General features: G+C 36.5%; 1 protein-coding gene across 1 annotated transcript in view; it reads right to left on the reverse strand.

The window, feature by feature from the left end:
• Positions 1-2,023: 2,023 nt before the first annotated feature.
• ACTR6 (actin related protein 6) overlaps positions 2,024-20,789 on the reverse strand; it is a 31,900-nt gene continuing 13,134 nt past the window's right edge. Inside the window, exons 7-11 of the mRNA XM_061205060.1 lie at positions 18,077-18,175; positions 17,903-17,981; positions 12,459-12,630; positions 10,847-10,985; positions 2,024-2,256 (exon numbers count right to left, since the gene is read on the reverse strand). Coding sequence (XP_061061043.1) covers positions 2,127-2,256; positions 10,847-10,985; positions 12,459-12,630; positions 17,903-17,981; positions 18,077-18,175 — 619 coding nt within the window. The 3' untranslated portion in view covers positions 2,024-2,126. The remainder of the gene's footprint in view (positions 2,257-10,846; positions 10,986-12,458; positions 12,631-17,902; positions 17,982-18,076; positions 18,176-20,789) is intronic.

The raw sequence follows: 20,789 nt of genomic DNA on the forward strand, positions 1-20,789 counted from the left end.
CAAACCCTAATCCTCTATTGTCTTAAGGTGTATATTATGCATGGCCAATGCTAGAACACTGTTTCCATGCATGCAATTTGCAGCACAAAATTATAAACTCTAATGTGGCTAAGTTCTCGCTCAATACTTCTAGTGAATCTCAAATTAGGATCTTTAACATCTTTCAAAAATAGATAACTTTGTTATTATTTAGAGCTAATGTTAAATGTTCTCTTTGAAGTCAACTTACTGTATAATATTAAAACATTATCTCTAGCAATAAAGTTTCAAAATTAGGCAGGTGTTAAAACTGATGGGAGCTTCAAGGCTAGAGATAAACAATTAGCATCTATGTTCATTAATTTCAGAAATGAATTTTTTAGTGTCTCAAAAATGAGCACTATGAGACCTACACCGTAAACAGAAATTAGTGTACTGTAGTAAGCATGTGACACACACATTATTCTCAGCAGAACATAATGGGAAACTTCAAGTTAGGGCATGTTTTGGAAATGCAGCTTTGAGGAATGCCCCAGTTCCTCATAAGAAAAACATCTTGGTTGTTGATGATAGTATTCTGCCTGCAAGATGAGGTCCTGGTAAGTCAAGGAAAGCCCTTTAAATGGTGACTTACCTTTATACCTCTAATTGCATCACCCTGAAATTCTAGCACAGTTACACTGTTACACTGTATGGTTGCAAAAACTTCTTTTATGCCACCAGCATCTTTTTGCTACACTCTCCACAGATTATATGCTACTACCTTGGTATCACACAAACACAATCAATTTGCAACTCTGCAATGATAACAAGTAATGTAACTAGCCTAGGTCTAGGAAGGACTGACCAGGCCCTAACTTAATACAGATCTTCTTTGATTAAGTCAAAAATGCATTTACTACACCTCACCTACCACACATCATAGCTTAGTCTAGCCTACCTTATATGCGCTCAGAATATTTACGTTAGCCTAGAGTTGGGCAAGATCATCAAACACAAAGCCTATTTTATAATTGTGGAATATTTCATAATTTATTGAATATTGTGCTGAAAGTGAAAAACAGAATGGTTGGTGGGTACAGAATGGTTGTAAGCATATTGGTTGTTTACCCTGACTGGGACCTGTGGCTCACTGCCGCTGCCCAGCATCACAAGAGAGTAACATACCAAATATCGCTAGCCCAGGAAAATATTAAAGTTCAAAATTTAAAGAACAGTTTCTAATGAGTGCACACTGTGTTTGCACCATTGTAAAGTCAAAAAATCATTAAGTCGAACCATTGTAAATCAGGGACTGTCCATATAATCCAAATATAATTGTAGTGGACAGCTCTTTCACCCTGCCCAGCATCTGTCTCTTAACCTTAATTTTCCTTTGGGAAACTACCTTCTTTCACTCTAGGCTATCTTAGTAGGGCTGTTAAAATCCCTGAAGCCATGGGGTAGGCACATGAACCAAGCTAAGGTAAAGAGATTGGCAGGAATTTGATTCATGAGCCCAATGACACAAGAATTTCATCCTAAAAAATGGTATAGTATTTTTATGAGTGAAATAATACATTTCTGCAACACAGTACTGACCAAAAACACTTTAATAAATTGGCTTTGGTCTTCATCCTTTCAAACTTAGGCTAAGTAAAAAATAAACCTTACATACACATAGATTAGTTTTTCCAACTTTAGTATATACAAATAAAAATGACAATTTAAAGATAAAATACTTAGTTCTAAAAGAAAGAGAGAAATCATATCAGCCTGAAAATACTCTGGCCAATTCCTAGTCAGTCACACAAAACTACCTTCTAAGGAAACCTGACCAGTGAGACAGTTAAGTTTGTGCTTTTAGCTATAAAGAATTAAACTTAAAATACACTCACTCTTTCATCTTCTAATGAAAGATAACTTAGTCTCGGAAACAGCATAAGCATTGTTATAGTAAGTCTAGCTCCTAAATGAAAATTTGGGCTGAGTTACAGTTTACTTACTAACCTAGCTAAGAAACCTTTGAAAATCAGCCATGGATCAAAGTATTTACGTAAGTTCAAGATGTTATCTTAGGATGAAAGGTAACACAGGTCCTTAACTTCCTTTAAAAAGAACATTGAAAATTAAACCTTTGTCACAGTCAAAACTTTCAGAAACGTTTCTTAAATATCAAATTTCTCTTCACAGACGCTATGTCCATTTTCTTCATAATCTTCTCTTGTTACCACCATATCTTCAAAATCATCATTCTCTGATATCAATTTTCCACCTTCCCAGGCATAAGTAATAGGGCTAAAAATAAAGGTAAAATAAGTGAACCCAGATGATTTTACAGAACTGAAATGCCAGAAACATTAATTAGTAACTAAAATGTGGCAATCTCTACCCAACCTGATTTAACAGAAAATCATCTAAAGTGTGAAAATAAGCATAAACTTCATAGGAGTAAAGCAAACTCAGAAAGGAAAGTTGGTCACCACTACAAGTAAGTGTTCTTTTTATTTTCCCTGTGCCCTGAATTTATGGACCTTCTACCTCTAATAAAAAACAAGAATACAAGCAAAATACAAAAAATGCATAAAAAGAAAAACACTGTAATAACTGAGTCTAACTTTTGTACGTGGCAAAGACATGTCATCAAATCAATTCACCCAGCAACCAATGAAATAGATATTATAACTCCCACTTTACAGATTTGGAAAATGAGGTTCAGAGAGGTTAAGACTGAAACTAGGATTCAACTCGGAATTGTTTTCACACATTCTGTGCTTTTGCTCCTATACTGTGTTGCCTCTAATAAATGAGACATTTAAAAAACACAGTGCATGATAAACCTGCTACATGGTAGGACATGGTCAATAAGTAGAATTAGAGCACATCAAACTTTGTTTAATGTACAACCAAGGTAACTGGTTGTAATTCTGTGTAATTGGTTGAATTTGTGTAATTCTACTTCTACTCTTCCTCTCCAATTCAGTTTTTTTTTTAAACATTCCCTACTTTTTAAATATTTATTATTATTATTTTTTTTGGCTGTGTTGGGTCTTCGTTTTTGCGCAAGGGCTTTCTCTGGTTGCGGCAAGCGGGGGCCACTCCTCATCACGATGCGCGGGCCTCTCACTATCGCAGCCTCTCTTGTTGCGGAGCACAGGCTCCAGACGCGCAGGCTCAGTAGTTGTGGCTCATGGGCCTAGTTGCTCCGCGGCATGTGGGATCTTCCCAGACCAGGGCTCGAACCCGTGTCCCCTGCATTGGCAGGCAGATTCTCAACCACTGCGCCACCAGGGAAGCCCCAATTCAGTTTTAAATATGAAAAATGATAAAGAAAAAGTCAGTATTTTCCTTACTATATTACATTTCCTAACCTTAAAAAAAACTAAATATATATCTATCTATAAAAGCAGATGTGCAGGGCTTCCCTGGTGGTGCAGTGGTTGAGAATCTGCCTGCCAATGCAGGGGACACGGGTTCGAGCCCTGGTCTGGGAAGATCCCACATGCCGCGGAGCAACTAGGCCCGTGAGCCACAACTACTGAGCCTGCGCGTCTGGAGCCTGTGCTCCGCAACAAGAGGGGCCGCGATAGTGAGAGGCCCGCGCATCGCGATGAAGAGTGGCCCCCGCTTGCCGCAACTAGAGAAAGCCCTCGTGCAGAAACAAAGACCCAACACAGCCAAAAATAAATAATAAATAAATAATAAATAAATTAAAAAAAAATCAGATGTGCAATAAAGATTTGATGAATCAAAGAATAAAAACTATTTCTATAGATCCCTTGTCCTGTAAATGCATGACTTACACTTAAAATGCAGGATAAAAATCCAATATGCTTCATATTCTAAAGAGTATATGAACATTAATGCTGATAAAAATCATTCCAATATCTAATGGTAATTTATTCTTTTATCTGATAGCTATAAAATTAAGTGATCAGATGAGGGCCTTCTATTAACTGCTACTGATTTTGAAAAATTCTTCTTTAGCTTTAAAACAAAACTCTAAAATTAAAAATCAGGTATGTGGGGTCTTGTTTGCAACTCTGCCACTTAAAACAGTGGAGCAGTGATGGGGGATTAAATTATCATAAGACCTTTGCTAACTCATGAGCCCCTGTTTATTTACAAATAAGTACACAGAAGAGGATGATCTATAAGCCCTTCTTACAGCTCTAAAATTCTACCTTAATTATCTGCTTTTTCTTATAAAACAGGATGGGGGTACATATAAAATAGTTTTGAATTAAAAAAAAGACTACTTAAATGTAAAAGTTTATTTTAAGTATTTTAAATTATTTTAAAACATTCTAAAACACCTTACCAACTGACATAATTTATCTTGGTTAAATTCTCATATTTCTATTCTTCATAGAAACTCTTAAGAAATGGCATATCTCAGATAAATTAAATAGATAAAGTTTTTTAAATTTATTATATTTTATTTTTTATTTCTTTTTGGCTGCATTGGGTCATCGTTGCTGCGTGCGGGCTTTCTCTAGTTGTGGCGAGCGGGGGCTACTCTTCATTGCGGAGCACGGGCTTCTCATTGCGGTGGCTTCTCCTGTTGCAGAGCACAGGCTCCAGGTGCACAGGCTTCAGTAGTTGTGGCACACGGGCTCAGTAGTTGCACTTCACGGGCCCTAGAGCCCAGGCTCAGTAGTTGTGATGCACGGGCTTAGTTGCTCCGCAGCATGTGGGATCTTCCTGGACCAGGGCTCGAACCCGTGTCCCCTGCATTGGCAGGCAGATTCTTAACCACTGCGCCACCAGGGAAGTCCCAAATCGAATAGATAATAACCTAACTGCTTTGCCTGTAAAAAATCTCCAAGTAATGAGGACTGATTCACTATAGGGAAGTGATCTTACATTAACTGAGCACCCATTATGTACCAACCATAATGGATGATACTTCACATACTTCATCCCCTTTAATCCACTGAAAGTAAAGTTTATCATTTCTTTTTTTTAATTTTTTAATTTTATTTTTTTATACAGCAGGTTCCTATTACTCATGAATTTTATACACATCAGTGTATACATGTCAATCCCAATCGCCCAATTCATCACACCACCATCCTCACCCCCCTATGGCTTCCCCCCGCTGGTGTCCATAAGTTTCTTCTCTGTGTCCCAACTTCTGCCCTGCAAACCGGTTCATCTGCACCATTTTTCTAGGTTCCACATACATGCGTTAATATACGATATTTGTTTTTCTCTTTCTGACTTACTTCACTCTGTATGACAGTCTCTAGACCATCCACGTCTCTACAAATAACCCAATTTCGTTCCTTTTTATGGCTCAGTAATATTCCATTGTATATACGTACCACGTCTTCTTTATCCATTCGTCTGTCGATAGGCATTTAGGTTGCTTCCATGACCTGGCTATTGTAAATAGTGAAGCAATGAACACTGGGGTGCATGTGTCTTTTTGAATTATGGTTTTCTCTGGGTATATGCCCAGTAGTGGGATTGCTGGGTCATATGATAATTCTATTTTTAGTTTTTTAAGGAAGCTCCATTCTGCTCTCCACAGTGGCTGTATCAATTTACATTCCCACCAACAGTGCAAGAGGGTTCCCTTTTCTCCACACCCTCTCCAGCATTTGTTGTTTGTAGATTTTCTGAAGATGCCCATTCTAACTGGTGTGAGGTGATACCTCATAGTAGTTTTGATTTGCATTTCTCTAATAATTAGTGATGTTGAGCAGCTTTTCATATGTTTCTTGGCCACCTGTATGTCTTCTCTGGAGAAATGTCTACTTAGATCTTCTGCCCATTTTTGGATTGGGTTGTTTGTTTTTTTAATATTGAGCTGCATGAGCTGTTTATTATTTTGGAAATTAATCCTTTGTCAGTTGCTTCGTTGGCAAATATTTTCTCCGATTCTGAGGGCTGTCGTTTCATCTTATGGTTTCCTTTGCTGTGCAAAAGCTTTTAAGTTTCATTAGGTCCCATTTGTTTATTTTTTTTTTTATTTCCATTACTCTAGGAGGTGGATCAAAAAAGATCTTGCTGTGATTTATGTCAAAGAGTTTTCTTCCTTTGTTTTCCTCTAAGAGTTTTATAGTGTCCGGTCTTACATTTAGGTCTCTAATCCATTTTGAGTTTATTTTTGTGTATGGTGTTAGGGAATGTTCTAATTTCATTCTCTTACATGTAGCTGTCCAGTTTTCCCAGCACCACTTATTGAAGAGACTGTCTTTTCTCCGTTGTATATCCTTGCCTCCTTTGTCATAGATTAGTTGACCATAGGTGTGTGGGTTTATCTCTGGGCTTTCCATCTTCTTCCATTGATCTATGTTTCTGTTTTTGTGCCAGTACCATATTGTCTTGATTACTTTAGCTTTGTACTACAGTCTGCAGTCAGGGAGTCTGATTCCTCCAGCTCCGCTTTTTTCACTGACTGCTTTGGCTATTCGGGGTCATTTGTGTCTCCATACAAATTTTAAGGTTTTTTGTTCTAGTTCTATAAAAAATGTCACTGGTAATTTGATAGGGATTGCACTGAGTCTGTACATTGCTTTGGATAGTATAGTCATTTTCACAATATTGATTCTTCCAATCCAAGAACATGGTATATGTCTCCATCTGTTGGTATCATCTTTAATTTCTTTCATCAGTGTCTTATAGTTTTCTGCATACAGGTCTTTTGTCTCCCTAGGTAGGTTTATTCCTAGGTATTTTATTCTTTTTGTTGCAATGGCAAATCAGAGTGTTTCCTTAATTTCTCTCAGATTTTTCATCATTAGTGTATAGGAATGCAAGAGGTTTCTGTGCATTAATTTTGTATCCTGCAACTTTACCAAATTCATTGATTAGCTCTAGTAGTTTTCTGGTGGCATTTTTAGGATTCTCTATGTATAGTACCATGTCATCTGCAAACAGTGACAGTTTTACCTCTTCTTTTCCAATTTATATTCCTTTTGTTTCTTTTTCTTTTGATTCCCATGGCTAGGACTTCCACAACTATGTTGAATAATAGGGGTGAGAGTGGACATCCTTGTCTTGTTCCTGATCTTAGAGGACATGCTTTCTGTTTTTCACCATTGAGAATGATGTTTGCTGTGGGTTTCTTGTATACGGCCTTTATTATGTTGAGGTAGGGTCCCTCTATGTCCACTTTCTGGAGAGTTTTTATCATAAATGGGTGTTGAACTTTGTCAAAAGCTTTTTCTGCATCTATTGAGATGATCATATGGTTTTTATTCTTCCATTTGTTAAATGGTGTATCACATTGATTGATTTGTGTATATTGAAGACCCTTGCATCCCTGGGATAAATCACACTTGATCATGGTGTATAATCCTTTTAATGTGTTGTTGGATTCTGTTTGCTAGTATTTTCTTGAGGATTTTTGCATCTATATTCATCAGTGATATTGGTCTGTAATTTTCTTTCTTTGTAGTATCTTTGTCTGGTTTTGGTATCAGGGTGATGGTGGCCTCATAGAATGTGTTTGGGAGTGTTCCTTCCTCTGCAATGTTATGGAAGAGTTTGAGAAGGATGGGTGTTAGCTCTTCTCTAAATGTTTGATAGAATTCACCTGTGAAGCCACCTGGTCCTGGACTTTTGTTTGTTGGAAGATTTTAAATCACAGTTTCAATTTCATTACTTGTGACTGGTCTGTTCATATTTTCTATTTCTTCCTGGTTCCGTCTTGGAAGGTTATACCTTTCTAAGAATTTGTCATTTCTTCCAGGTTGTCCATTTTATTGGCATAGGGTTGCTTGTAGTAGTCTCTTGGATGCTTTGTATTTCTACGGTGTCTGTTGCAACTTCTCCTTTTTCATTTCTAATATTATTGATTTGAGTCCTCTCCCTCTTTTTCTTGATGAGTCTGGCTAATGGTTTATCAATTTTGTTTATCTTCTCAAAGAACCAGCTTTTAGTTTTATTGATCTTTGCTATTGTTTTCTTTGTTTCTATTTCATTTATTTCTGCTCTGATCTTTATGATTTCTTTCCTTCTGCTAACTTTGGGTTTTGTTTGTTCTTCTTTCTCTAGTTCCTGTAGGTGTAAGGTTAGATTGTTTGAGATTTTTCTTGTTTCTTGAGGTAGGCTTGTATAGCTATAAACTTCCCTCTTGGAACTGCTTTTGCTGCATCCCATAGGTTTTGGATCGTCGTGTTTTCATTGTCATTTGTCTCTAGGTAGTTTTTGATTCCCTCTTTGATTTCTTCAGTGATCTCTTGGTCATTTAGTAACGTACTGTTTACCCTCCATGTGTTTGTGTTTTTTATGTTTTTTTCCATGTAATTCATTTCTAATCTCATAGCATTGTGGTCAGAAAAGATGCTTGATATGATTTCAATTTTCTTAAATTTACTGACACTTGATTTGTGACCCAAGATGTGATCTATCTTGGACAATGTTCCATGCGCACTTGAGAAGAAAGTGTAATCTGCTGTTTTTGGATGGAATGTCCCATAAATAGCAATTAAATTTATCTGGTCTATTGTGTCATTTAAAGCTTCTGTTTCCTTACTTATTTTCATTTTGGATGATCTGTCCATTGGTGTAAGTGAGGTGTTAAAGTCCCCCACTATTATTGTGTTACTGTCGATTTCCTCTTTTATAGCTGTTCGCAGTTGCCTTATGTATTGAGGTGCTCCTATGTGGGGGGCATATATATTTATAATTGTTATATCTTCTTCTTGGAGTGATCCCTTGATCATTATGTAGTGTCCTTCCTTGTCTCTTGTAACATTCTTTAAGGTCTATTTTATCTGATATGAGTATTGCTACTCCAGCTTTCTTTTGATTTCCATTTGCATGGAATATCTTTTTCCATTCCCTCACTTTCAGTCTGTATGTGTCCCTAGGTCTGAAGTGGGCCTCTTGTAGACAGCATATATATGGGTCTTGTTTTTGTATCCATTCAGCAAGCCTGTGTCTTTTGGCTGGAGCATTTAATCCATTCACGTTTAAGGTAATTATCGATATGTATGTTCCTATTACCATTTTCTTAATTGTTTTGCGTTTGTTTTTGTAGGTCCTTTTCTTCTCCTGTGTTTCCCACTTAGAGAAGTTCCTTTAGCACTTGTTGTAGAGCTGGTTTTGTGGTGCTGAATTCTCTTAGCTTTTGCTTGTCTGTAAAGCTTTTGATTTCTCCATCGAATCTGAATGAGATCCTTGCCAGGTAGAGTAATCTTGGTTGTAGGTTCTTCCCTTTCATCACTTTAAGTATATCATGCCACTCCCTTCTGGCTTGTAGAGTTTCTGCTGAGAAATCAGCTGTTAACCTTATGGGAGTTCTGTTGTATGTTATTTGTCATTTTTCCCTTGCTGCTTTCAATAATTTTTCTTTGCCTTTAATTTTTGCCAATTTGATTACTATGTGTCTCCGTGTTTCTCCTTGGGTTTATCCTGTATGGGACTCGCTGCATTTCCTGGACTTGGGTGGCTATTTCCTTTCCTATGTTAGGAAAGTTTTCGACTATAATCTCTTCAAATATTTTCTCTGGTCCTTTCTCTCTCTCTTCTCCTTCTGGGACCCCTATAATGCGAATGTTGTTGCGTTTAATGTTGTCCCAGAGGTCTCTTAAGCTGTCTTCATTTCTTTTCATTCTTTTTTCTTTATTCTGTTCCATAGCAGTGAATTCCACCATTCTGTCTTCCAGGTTGCTTATCCGTTCTTCTGCCTCAATTATTCTGCTTTGATTCCTTCTAGTGTAGTTTTCATTTCAATTATTGTATTGTTCATCTCTGTTTGTTTGTTCTTTAATTCTTCTAGGTCTTTGTTAAACATTTCTTGCATCTTCTCAATCTTTGCCTCCATTGTTTTTCCGAGGTCCTGGATCATCTTCACTATCATTATTCTGAATTCTTTTTCTGGAAGGTTGCCTATCTCCACTTCATTTAGTTGTTTTTCTGGGGTTTTATCTTGTTCCTTCATCTGGTACATAGCCCTCTGCCTTTTCATCTTGTCTATCTTTCTGTGAATGTGGGTTTTGTTCCACAGACTGCAGGATTGTAGTTCTTCTTGCTTCTGCCGTCTGCCCTCTGGTGGATGAGGCTATCTAAGAGGCTTGTGCAAGTTTCCTGATGGGAGGGACTGGTGGTGGGCAGAGCTCAGTAAAACTTTAATCCGTTTGACTGCTGATGGGTGGGGCTGGGTTCCCTCCCTGTTGGTTGTTTGGCCTGAGGCAACCCAACACTGGAGCCTACCTGGGCTCTTTGGTGGGGCTAATGGCAGACTCTGGGAGGGCTCACGCCAAGGAGTACTTCTGAGAACTTCTGCCAGTGTCCTTGTCCCCACGGTGAGCCACAGCCACCCCCCGCCTCTGCAGGTGACCCTCCAACACTAGCAGGTAGGTCTGGTTCAGTCTCCCCTGGAGTCACTGCTCCTTCCCCCAGGTCCCGATGCGCACACTACTTTGTGTGTGCCTTCCAATAGTGGAGTCTCTGTTTCCCCCAGTCCTGTCGAAGTCCTGCAATCAAATCCCACTAGCCTTCAAAGTCTGAATGTCTAGGAATTCCTCCTCCCGTTGCCGGACCCCCAGGTTGGGAAGCCTGACGTGGGGCTCAGAACCTTCACTCCAGTGTGTGGAGTTCTGTGGTATAAGTGTTCTCCAGTCTGTGAGTCACCCACCCAGCAGTTATGGGATTTGATTTTACTGTGATTGTGCCCCTCCTACTGTCTCATTGTGGCTTCTCCTTTGTCTTTGGATCTGGGTATCTTTTCTGGTGAGTTCCAGTGTCTTCCTGTCGATGAATGTCCAGCAGCTATATCATTTCATTTTTTGAGAAAAGAAAAATGAGCATCCCAAAGGTGAAATAAACCTGGCAACCCGGTAGAACCAGGCTTTAAACTCAAGTCTGCCTACAGACCTCTTTATCTGCAAACTAACTTCCATGATTTGTTTCTATATAAGCCAACACTTACTTTTCAGGCAGCACAACAGAAACATCGTAATCTGTTGGAGTGAGACATCGAACTTCCGAGTAAACCCGATCCCTAAATCCCGGGAAAAGGGAATTTCCTCCTGTCAAAACAATGTTCTTAAAAAAATGTGGCTGCATTTCTTTTAAAAGAGAAAAATAGGAAAAAGAAAAAAGGCATTAGAAAATCTGTTTACTTATCTTTCTGGAGAAATGGGGATGAGACATTAGGTAAAAGCAATTAGGGATGAAAGTTACTGGTTGGGAAACCATATAGTTTTTCATAACCATATAAATTATAACTTATAAGATTTTGTAATGAGGTTATCATTTATACAAATAAACATATTAAACAGAAATATGACTTCATAGATCTTTAAAAGAAAGGCTAAGGTGAAGGGATTGAACTACTAGCAACTTATTACATATACATGTAAGCTATACATAAATGAGTAAACTTCTAGTAGCAGACATTTGAAAATTAAAATTGTTCTTCCCTAAAATGGAGGAGGTCTTTATGTAGGCTGAGACTGTTAGCTAGTGTAAAGATGAAAAGGAGTTCCTTCGTAACATTTTTAACTTGAAAATCCAAGTTTCCATGTTATCTCACTGAGACACACATACTTATTGTGCAATACTTACAATTGATAGTGAAAAAAATCTATAATAATATTTAAAGAAAAGATCTTATGTTCTACACTCATTAAAGTTACATGATAGCAAATATTAAGTGCCACATGGTTAGTCAATCTTAAAGGGCTACCAAGCACCACTGGGAAATTTATCAGGAATTTATAGGTACTGGCCATCCTACCTAATGTTTCTGTTCACAAAACAGGGACAGAGTACTGCTACGTTAATATTGAGTCTTACAACACAACATTAAAACAGTGTAGTACAAAATGTTGTATACCTCATGACTGCAACTTTAGATAAAATGAGAAATCAATATGAAATATTAATATGAAATTAGTTGTGAAATAACTATATTAAGGTGATGGCATTATCTGACTTTTTTTCTTTTTTAATGGGAGGAAAGGACATTGCATAGGCAAGATTTTCTCCAATGCCTACACTGTTCCTTATGAACTAGGAAGACATTTTTAAGATATAAAGGTACTCCAAAACTTTAGAACATTATTTAGTTAAATCATGCTTCAGGAGAACCCAGAAATCACTGTGAAGCACTATACTTCAATCTCATTAAAACTAAGTTCCTGTATATTAATCGAAATATAACAGAAGGAATAAACCAGTCTCATCAACAGCTAAAACCCATTAAATTGTTAAATTATAAATTTCTACTCTGTGCAAATTTGGCTTAAATTAAAACTTTTTAAATGGATATAGCAATTTAATACTTATAAAAAGATGAATTTCTTCAAATTCAAGCAGACCATAATTACTCTTCCTATATCAAATTTATAATCTAGGACCAATAAAGAATTATTCAAGTAAAATAAAGTACAATACAGAATTATTCAAGTTAGATCTGGAAATCTCTGCAAAGAAAGTAGTCATTTGCTCAAATTATTTAGAAGAAACAGATGACTTCTCTAGGGTTCACAGAGTTTATGATTTTTAAAAAATATCATTACTCCTCATTATTTATGCACCTTCAGGTAAGTTCTGAATTGAATAGACAATAGCTTCTGGAATTCCCATTTCTTGAATTCCTATATCAGAAGGATTAAAGAGTATTTCTGGAACAGCAAATCTCTCATTGGCCAGACGAAGAATTTGTTCCCCAGATTTATATTTTCCACTTAACACCATTTCTTCTCTTGGCTTAAAGAAAAATAAGATGAAAAGTTTAAGTTATGTTATCTAGCTCACATGACTAATAACATTTAGTAATATGTAATACCAATATATTAACCATGTTCTTGGAAGTTTCAGGAGTCTCAAAAGTTAGAAAAATGTGGTCTTCTCTGCTGTTGCCTAACCACACAAATAAATAACTATTGACTCTTAATATAGCTATTCCCCCAAAGATGATGTGGCTTTATTCCACACATTTTAAAACAGAGAGAAAGAAAAGGAGAATAGAGGAAAAGGAACTTCATAATCTACCTCTAAGAACAGAGTGATTCCAGTTTCTAAAGAACAAAGAACATACTCTAAATAAAAAACACTGTACCTTATGTTTCCACCACTATCTACTTTCACTCCCCTGGCCTTGCCTTAGATGTTTATTGGGCACTACGGTTTTATTCTATTAGGATTTCCCCTTTCCCTTGTGTAAAAAGCCTACATCATTAAATTTCTTTGTTATTTATTCAATCTCTATTCAAAAACCAGTTTCCAAAATGATTTAAGCAAATACATGGACTTTATCACTGAAATTCTTTTGCTATTTATTTTCTGTTAACCCACCCACTCTGTGAGCTGTGCTCCTGAAGCGGCCAGAAAAAAATAATCTCCTTCTACAGCATTCTACATCATTAAAATAATGGTCCCTCTCAATTGTACTAAGACTCATCAGCTCTTCTAGATTGTTAAAGACATTAACTTCATTTGACTCGTATATGCAATTTTCCACCTGTAACAGAGTATATCCCAATCCTCTATATAAATATAAAAATACTTAAAATATATGAAAAGAAATATTAATAATTTATTGTTAAAGAGTAAAGTATATAAAAACTATTCCTTAATATAATTAGTCACCTACTCTCTGTTCAGCTTTCAGCTTCCTCAGAGAGGCTTCTTCTGACTCCCAAATAAAAGGTCCCTCTAGTATTCTTACTATCACCCTGTATTATCCTTCATCATCTACACTGTTCGCCATCACATATCCACTACCCAGTATAGCATGCGAGTCAACAATGTGGTGTTTGTTTTAGGCATTTTACATACATTATCATACTGAATTCTCATATAACCCTGTAAGGTAGATATATTTTCCTTTTACTAATGATGCAATTGGGCTAGGCAAGGTTACGTGACTTGCTCAAGATCATTCAACTAATAACTCAAGCACACGCAATATATTCCTCCTACTACATTGCCTCTCTTAACCTGGATATCAATGATTCTGATTTCTGTCATTTGGAAATTCCATGCTTGAAACTTTTTTTTTTTTTTTAATTTTTTTGGTTCCGTCATACAGCATGTGGGATATTAGTTCCCAGACCAGTTGATCAAACCTGCACACCCTGCACTGGAAGCATGGATTCTTAACCACTGGACTACCAGGGAAGTCCCTTGAAACATTATTTTTAAATAAAAATATCCTAAAAATTACACAAAATTCACAATACCTTAGGAAGAACAAGGAAAACTACACATCCCTTTTAACCCGATTAAACTATGGTTGCACTAGCAAAGAGAAGAATATTATTTCTTCACAGATAAAAGTATTCTTCCTTCTCAGGCAGAATGGAAAATACTTCCTATAAATTTACAAATTCATTTAAAAATGATATTGGCTTGAGAGTACAGGATATAACTCATATTGTCAACACTCAAAATAACGAGACAGATACAGACTTGGAGAATTTAATTTGACAAAACATTAGAGGTTATCTAGTCCACAGCCCTGATTTTACAGAAGAAGATCATGTGACTGACCCAGGGTCAAATATCTAACTGGGGGAAAAGCCAGAACTAGATATCCTTGTTGAATGTTAGCTCTAAAGCCATTAATCGTTAATATATAATCTGGAACTACAAGTAGTTTCTGTTTCTAAGAGTACAATTTCAAAAAGATTTTTGTTTTAGACATAGACAAACGAAGGAATTTATAAAGGCTGCTGGGAGTTGCTATTTTAGTCAATGCGAGTCATGATTACTGTACAGCCCTCATAAATTTCATTCCGGTACCATGAAAGAAATGTTTAAACTACAATGGCTCTGCAGAAAGTGGTAACAGTTAACTATGAGGGAAGTTTTCTCAATTTAGGTCAGTAAAGCATTCATTACACTTTCGTAAGCATTCTCTTTCTGTTAAAAAATAAAACTGGAATTTCTATCAGTTGTAATCAGTAACAATATTACAGACCTTATTATTATTGTTACTATCATCAGTACTAGAAAATTAAGGTTGTAAGTTTTTCCTAAGTATTTAAAAGTATTCTTGAATAAACTATCAAGGTCCAAGTTTAACAATATCCTAAGTATAAAGACTCTCAAACAAGTATAGTTCTCTTTCATCTTATGCAGTATTGTTTTTCTAGTTTCATAAGTATTTAACAGTTCTCATCAAAGATTTTGGTTGTCAGGCAACGATGAAAACAAGTTAATCAAGTATTAAATTAAAAAAATACATTTTAGGAGTAATCCTAACATATCCAAAATATAACCATTTCTAAACCTTAAAAATCATTAAGATGTACACAATTTAACATGTATTGTGGTACAAATTTTAACAATAATTGACAAAGTAAAGATTAATCCATTATTTCTGAAATAAATATTTGATGTAACATTCCATCATCTGGTAAAAGTCCAGTCCAACTGACTATGTCCACTCAACTGATGTTAAAGTGTACAAGTAACAAGGAGTCTACACTCAATTAGTGAAGTGCAGTCATAACAAGATTCTGATCACAAGGCCAAAGACCAATAAAAGAGCTGCAAATAATACAATGTGGCTTCTGCCTTTTTTCTCCAAAACTGATGAGTAAAACAATAATCAACTGGGGGAGCAACCACGACTCTACTAGCTCACTATGTAAGGTGTAAGACTGAGAAATCAAGGCTTATGATTTGGGAAGGAAACTGGCGGAGTTCAGCAGATAACGTCCAATAAACTGGTAAGTTCTCATTTGCAGGGCAGGAGAGAACTACATTTTAAAAAAGAGAAAGATTTCCTAACATAGTTGATAGTCCAATCATCTGGAAGAGATTTTTTTCTTTTTTAGAGATTAAGTTTAAGTTTTCAAACTTAGGCACTAAGCATTTCCAGGGACAGGAACTGAGAACATGGATACCAATTGTTCTTCAAGTGACCCAGGTGATTTTTAGTCAGGTTTGGAGGAACTGGGAATTACTGAGATTTTACTCAGGGTCCATTCCTGTAGAAATACGGATTACTTTACCACCATGAGTCCAGAGTGCTATAAATTCTCCACAAGGTGTTTTATATCACTGGACTGTTTTAATCAGCTATAATAAATGAGGATGATCAAATGTGCCTAATGAGAAAATAGCTTGGTATCTATATGTTTGGGGCACTTTTCCTTGTCTTGTAAAGAAAAAAATACACCTTCCATATCCTAAGTGGGACATGGGCTTCCAGTTTCTCTCCCCAGTTCATGCCAGACAACCTGATCCCATAATCTGTCACAATTCCCACTTCTGAAAGCCAGCCTCAGTCCTTCCACAAGGATATGTTTCTAAGGACATTACAGGATGATTTTGATTTTATACGGACCTGGGTAGCCTTCTCTGAATTCTGATGTATATTTCACCTCAATAATCTGGCCCCCCCCCCAAATTTTTTTAATTTCAGGCATAAAAACAAGTATAAATAATTATATAAAACCCATATATCCAGACTTCCCTGGTGGCGCAGCGGTTAAGAATCTGCCTGCCAATGCGGGGGACACGGGTTCGAGCCCTGCTCCAGGAAGATCCCAAATGCCGCAGAGTAACTAAGCCCATGCGCCACAACTACTGAAGCCTGTGCGCCTAGAGCCCGTGCTCTACAACAAGAGAAGCCACTGCAATGAGAAGCCCATGCACCACAACAAAGAGTAGCGCCCACTCACTGCAACCAGAGAAAGCCTGCGCACAGCAACAAAGATCAAACGCAGCCAAAAAATAAATAATTAAAAAAAAAAAAAAAAGAAAAAACCCCATATATCCATCAACCATTTTAATGTAACTTCACAGATATAACACCCCCCTTTTAAATTTGGTGTTATCATTCACATACATAGTTTTTATACTTTTACTTCATATTTATAAATTCCTAAACATAATAATTATTCTGAATAGCCTGAAATGGTATACGTCCTTCTAAAACTTGCTTTTAGACATCATCATGTTTTAGACAGAAACACATTTCTGAGATTTATCCATGATGATCACATAGCTCTACTTCATTTTCACTGCTTATTTTATAATATGGACATATCAAAATTTATCTATTTTTCTACCATTAGTGGCTACCTAGGCTCTTCCCAATTTCTCACTCTTTTAATGTATACTGCAATGAACATTACCATAAATGTCCCCTTGTGAAAATATCTCCTTGTGCTTAAGTTTCTGACCAAACATTTTTAACTTCCTACCATTCCTCACAAAGCCAGTAACTAGAAGGGCAAACTTCACATTTACCCAACCATGAACTGATAATTTACCTGAGCTGATCAAAGATAGGGAGAAATTATTTTGTTTTGACATCCAAGATAAACTCTTCTCAACACTTTGAAAGTGCACTGGATTTTGCCGTTTTCAACTACAATCTGATAGCAGAGCGTTGGGTCAGCTGTGTCAGTAATATTCACAACAAATAACCTACTTCTAACTGGACTTAAACTAATTCTTACGGAAACAAAAAAGGGTAAACCATAATATAGGTAATGATACTGTTAATCTCCAGATCTGTCCCATGTGCTATCATGGCAGATAGTTCTTTTTCTAAATAACTTCAGTAGAGATATTAACTAATCATTCATACACTGGTGCTTAGAGAAATGGCCACCAGGCAAGAAGGCAGTCATCAACAACTCTGTGAGATTCCACCCATCCCATCTGGATGCTATTCAAACCTGACTGAGGTGGACACTTGAAGAAATATCATTGAGTATTTTTAAAATTACCTTACATCACAGACTTAGAAAACAAACTTATGGTTACCAAAGGAGAAAGGTGGGGGAAGGGATAAATTAGGAGGTTGGGATTAACATACACTATTATATATAAAATAATCAACAAGAACCTACTGTATAGCACAGGGAACTCTACTTAATATTCTGTAATAACCTATATGGGAAAGGATCTGAAAGAGAATAGATATATGTATAACTGAATCACTTTGGTGTATACCTGAAATTAACACAACACTGTAAATCAACTATATGCCAATATAAAATAAACTTTTAAAAATTACCTTACAAAAGCCCTTTTTAATTGTACTAAAGTCAGGCAAAACATAGTCTACCATTACTGTATTTTCTTCTCCTTTCAACCTGGAAAACAAAACAGAGACTTATAAAATATTTTAACTATATGTAACATTACCCAAGAATCAACTTTCCAATTCTTAGGTTACCATTATACATACTTGGCAATATCCATGTCTCTATAAAAATCCTGAGACACATAGCATACATCTTCTTTCACTTGATTAATCACATGTGTTTCATCCATAACATGTAACTGCCTAAACAGAAATAAAAATGGTAACGTGAAATGAAAAAAATTTAGACCCACCAGCAGTCCCTCCCATCAGGAAACTTGCACAAGCCTCTTAGATAGCCTCATCCACCAGAGGGCAGATGGCAGAAGCAAGAAGAACTACAATCCTGCAGCCTGTGGAACAAAAACCACATTCACAGAAAGACAGACAAGATGAAAAGGCAGAGGGCTATGTACCAGATGCAGGAACAAGATAAAACCCGAGAAAAACAACTGAATGAAGTGGAGATAGGCAACCTTCCAGAAAAAAAAATCAGAATAATGATAGTGAAGATGATACAGGACCTCAGAAAAAGAATGGAGGCAAAGATCGAGAAAATGCAAGAAATGTTTAACAAAGATCTAGAAGAATTAAAGAACAAACAGAGATGAACAATACAATAACTGAAATGAAAAAGACACTAGAAGGAATCAATAGCAGAATAACTGAGGCAGAAGAACGGATAAGTGACCTGGAAGACAGAATGGTGGAATTCACTGCTGTGGAACAGAATAAAGAATGAAAAGAAATGAAGACAGCCTAAGAGATGTCTGGGAAAACATTAAATGCAAGAACATTCGCATCATAGGGGTCCCAGAAGGAGAAGAGAGAGAGAAAGGACCCGAGAAAATATATGAAGAGATTATAGTTGAAAACTTCCCTAACGTGGGAAAAGAAATAGCCACCCAAGTCCAGGAAGCGCAGAGAGTCCCATACAGGATAAACCCAAAGAGAAACACACCGAGACACATAGTAATCAAACTGGCAAAAATTAAAGACAAAGAAAAATTACTGAAAGCAGCAAGGGAAAAATGACAAATAACATACAAGGGAACTCCCATAAGGTTAAGAGCTGATTTCTCAGCAGAAACTTTACAACCCAGAAGGGAGTGGCATGATATACTTAAAGTGATAAAAGGGAAGAACCTACAACCAAGATTACTCTACCCGGCAAGGATCTCATTCAGATTCGATAGAGAAATCAAAAGCTTTACAGACAAGCAAAAGCTAAGAGAATTCAGCACCACCAATCCAGCTCTACAACAAGTGCTAAAGGAACTTCTCTAAGTGGGAAACACAGGAGAAGAAAAGGACCTACAAAAACAAACGCAAAACAATTAAGAAAATGGTAATAGGAACATACATATCGATAATTACCTTAAACGTGAATGGATTAAATGCTCCAGCCAAAAGACACAGGCTTGCTGAATGGATACAAAAACAAGACCCATATATATGCTGTCTACAAGAGGCCCACTTCAGACCTAGGGACACATACAGAATGAAAGTGAGGGAATGGAAAAAGATATTCCATGCAAATGGAAATCAAAAGAAAGCTGGAGTAGCAATACTCATATCAGATAAAACAGACTCTAAAATAAAGAATGTTACAAGAGACAAGGAAGTACACTACATAATGATCAAGGGATCAATCCAAGAAGAAGATATAACAATTATAAATATATATGCACCCAACATAGGAGCACCTCAATACATAAGGCAACTGCGAACAGCTATAAAAGAGGAAATCGACAGTAACACAATAATAGTGGGGGACTTTAACACCTCACTTACACCAGTGGACAGATCATCCAAAATGATAATAAATAAGGAAACAGAAGCTTTAAATGACACAATAGACCAGATAGATTTAATTGATATTTATAGGACATTCCATCCAAAAGCAGCAGATTACACTTTCTTCTTAAGTGTGCACGGAACATTCTCCAGGATAGATCAAATCTTGGGTCACAAATCAAGCCTCAGTAAATTTAAGAAAATTGAAATCATATCAAGCATCTTTTCTGACCACAATGCTATGAGATTAGAAATGAATTACAGGGAAAAAAACATAAAAAACACAAACACATGGAGGGTAAACAATACGTTACTAAATAACCAAGAGAACACTGAAGAAATCAGAGGAAATCAAAAAATACCTAGGGACAAATGACAATGAAAACACAACGATCCAAAACCTATGGGATGCAGCAAAAGCAGTTCTAAGAGGGAAGTTTATAGCTATACAAGCCTACATCAAGAAACAAGAAAAATCTCAAATAAACAATCTAACCCTACACCTAAAGGAACTAGAGAAAGAAGAACAAACAAAACCCAAAGTTAGCAGAAGGAAAGAAATCATAAAGATTAGAGCAGAAATAAATGAAATAGAAACAAAGAAAACAATAGCAAAGATCAATAAAACTACAAGCTGGTTCTTTGAGAAGATAAACAAATTGATAAACCATTAGCCAGACTCATCAAGAAAAAGAGGGAGAGGACTCAAATCAATAATATTAGAAATGAAAAAGGAGAAGTTACAACAGACACCGTAGAAATACAAAGCATCCTAAGACACTACTACAAGCAACTCTATGCCAATAAAATGGACAACCTGGAAGAAATGGACAAATTCTTAGAAAGGTATAACCTTCCAAGACGGAACCAGGAAGAAATAGAAAATATGAACAGACCAATCACAAGTAATGAAATTGAAACTGATTAAAAATCTTCAAACAAAAGTCTAGGACCAGATGGCTTCACAGGTGGATTCTATCACACATTTAGAGAAGAGCTAACACCCATCCTTCTCAAACTC

Source organism: Eubalaena glacialis, chromosome 11 (genome assembly GCF_028564815.1).
Source record: "Eubalaena glacialis isolate mEubGla1 chromosome 11, mEubGla1.1.hap2.+ XY, whole genome shotgun sequence".
Lineage (NCBI taxonomy): Eukaryota > Metazoa > Chordata > Mammalia > Artiodactyla > Balaenidae > Eubalaena > Eubalaena glacialis.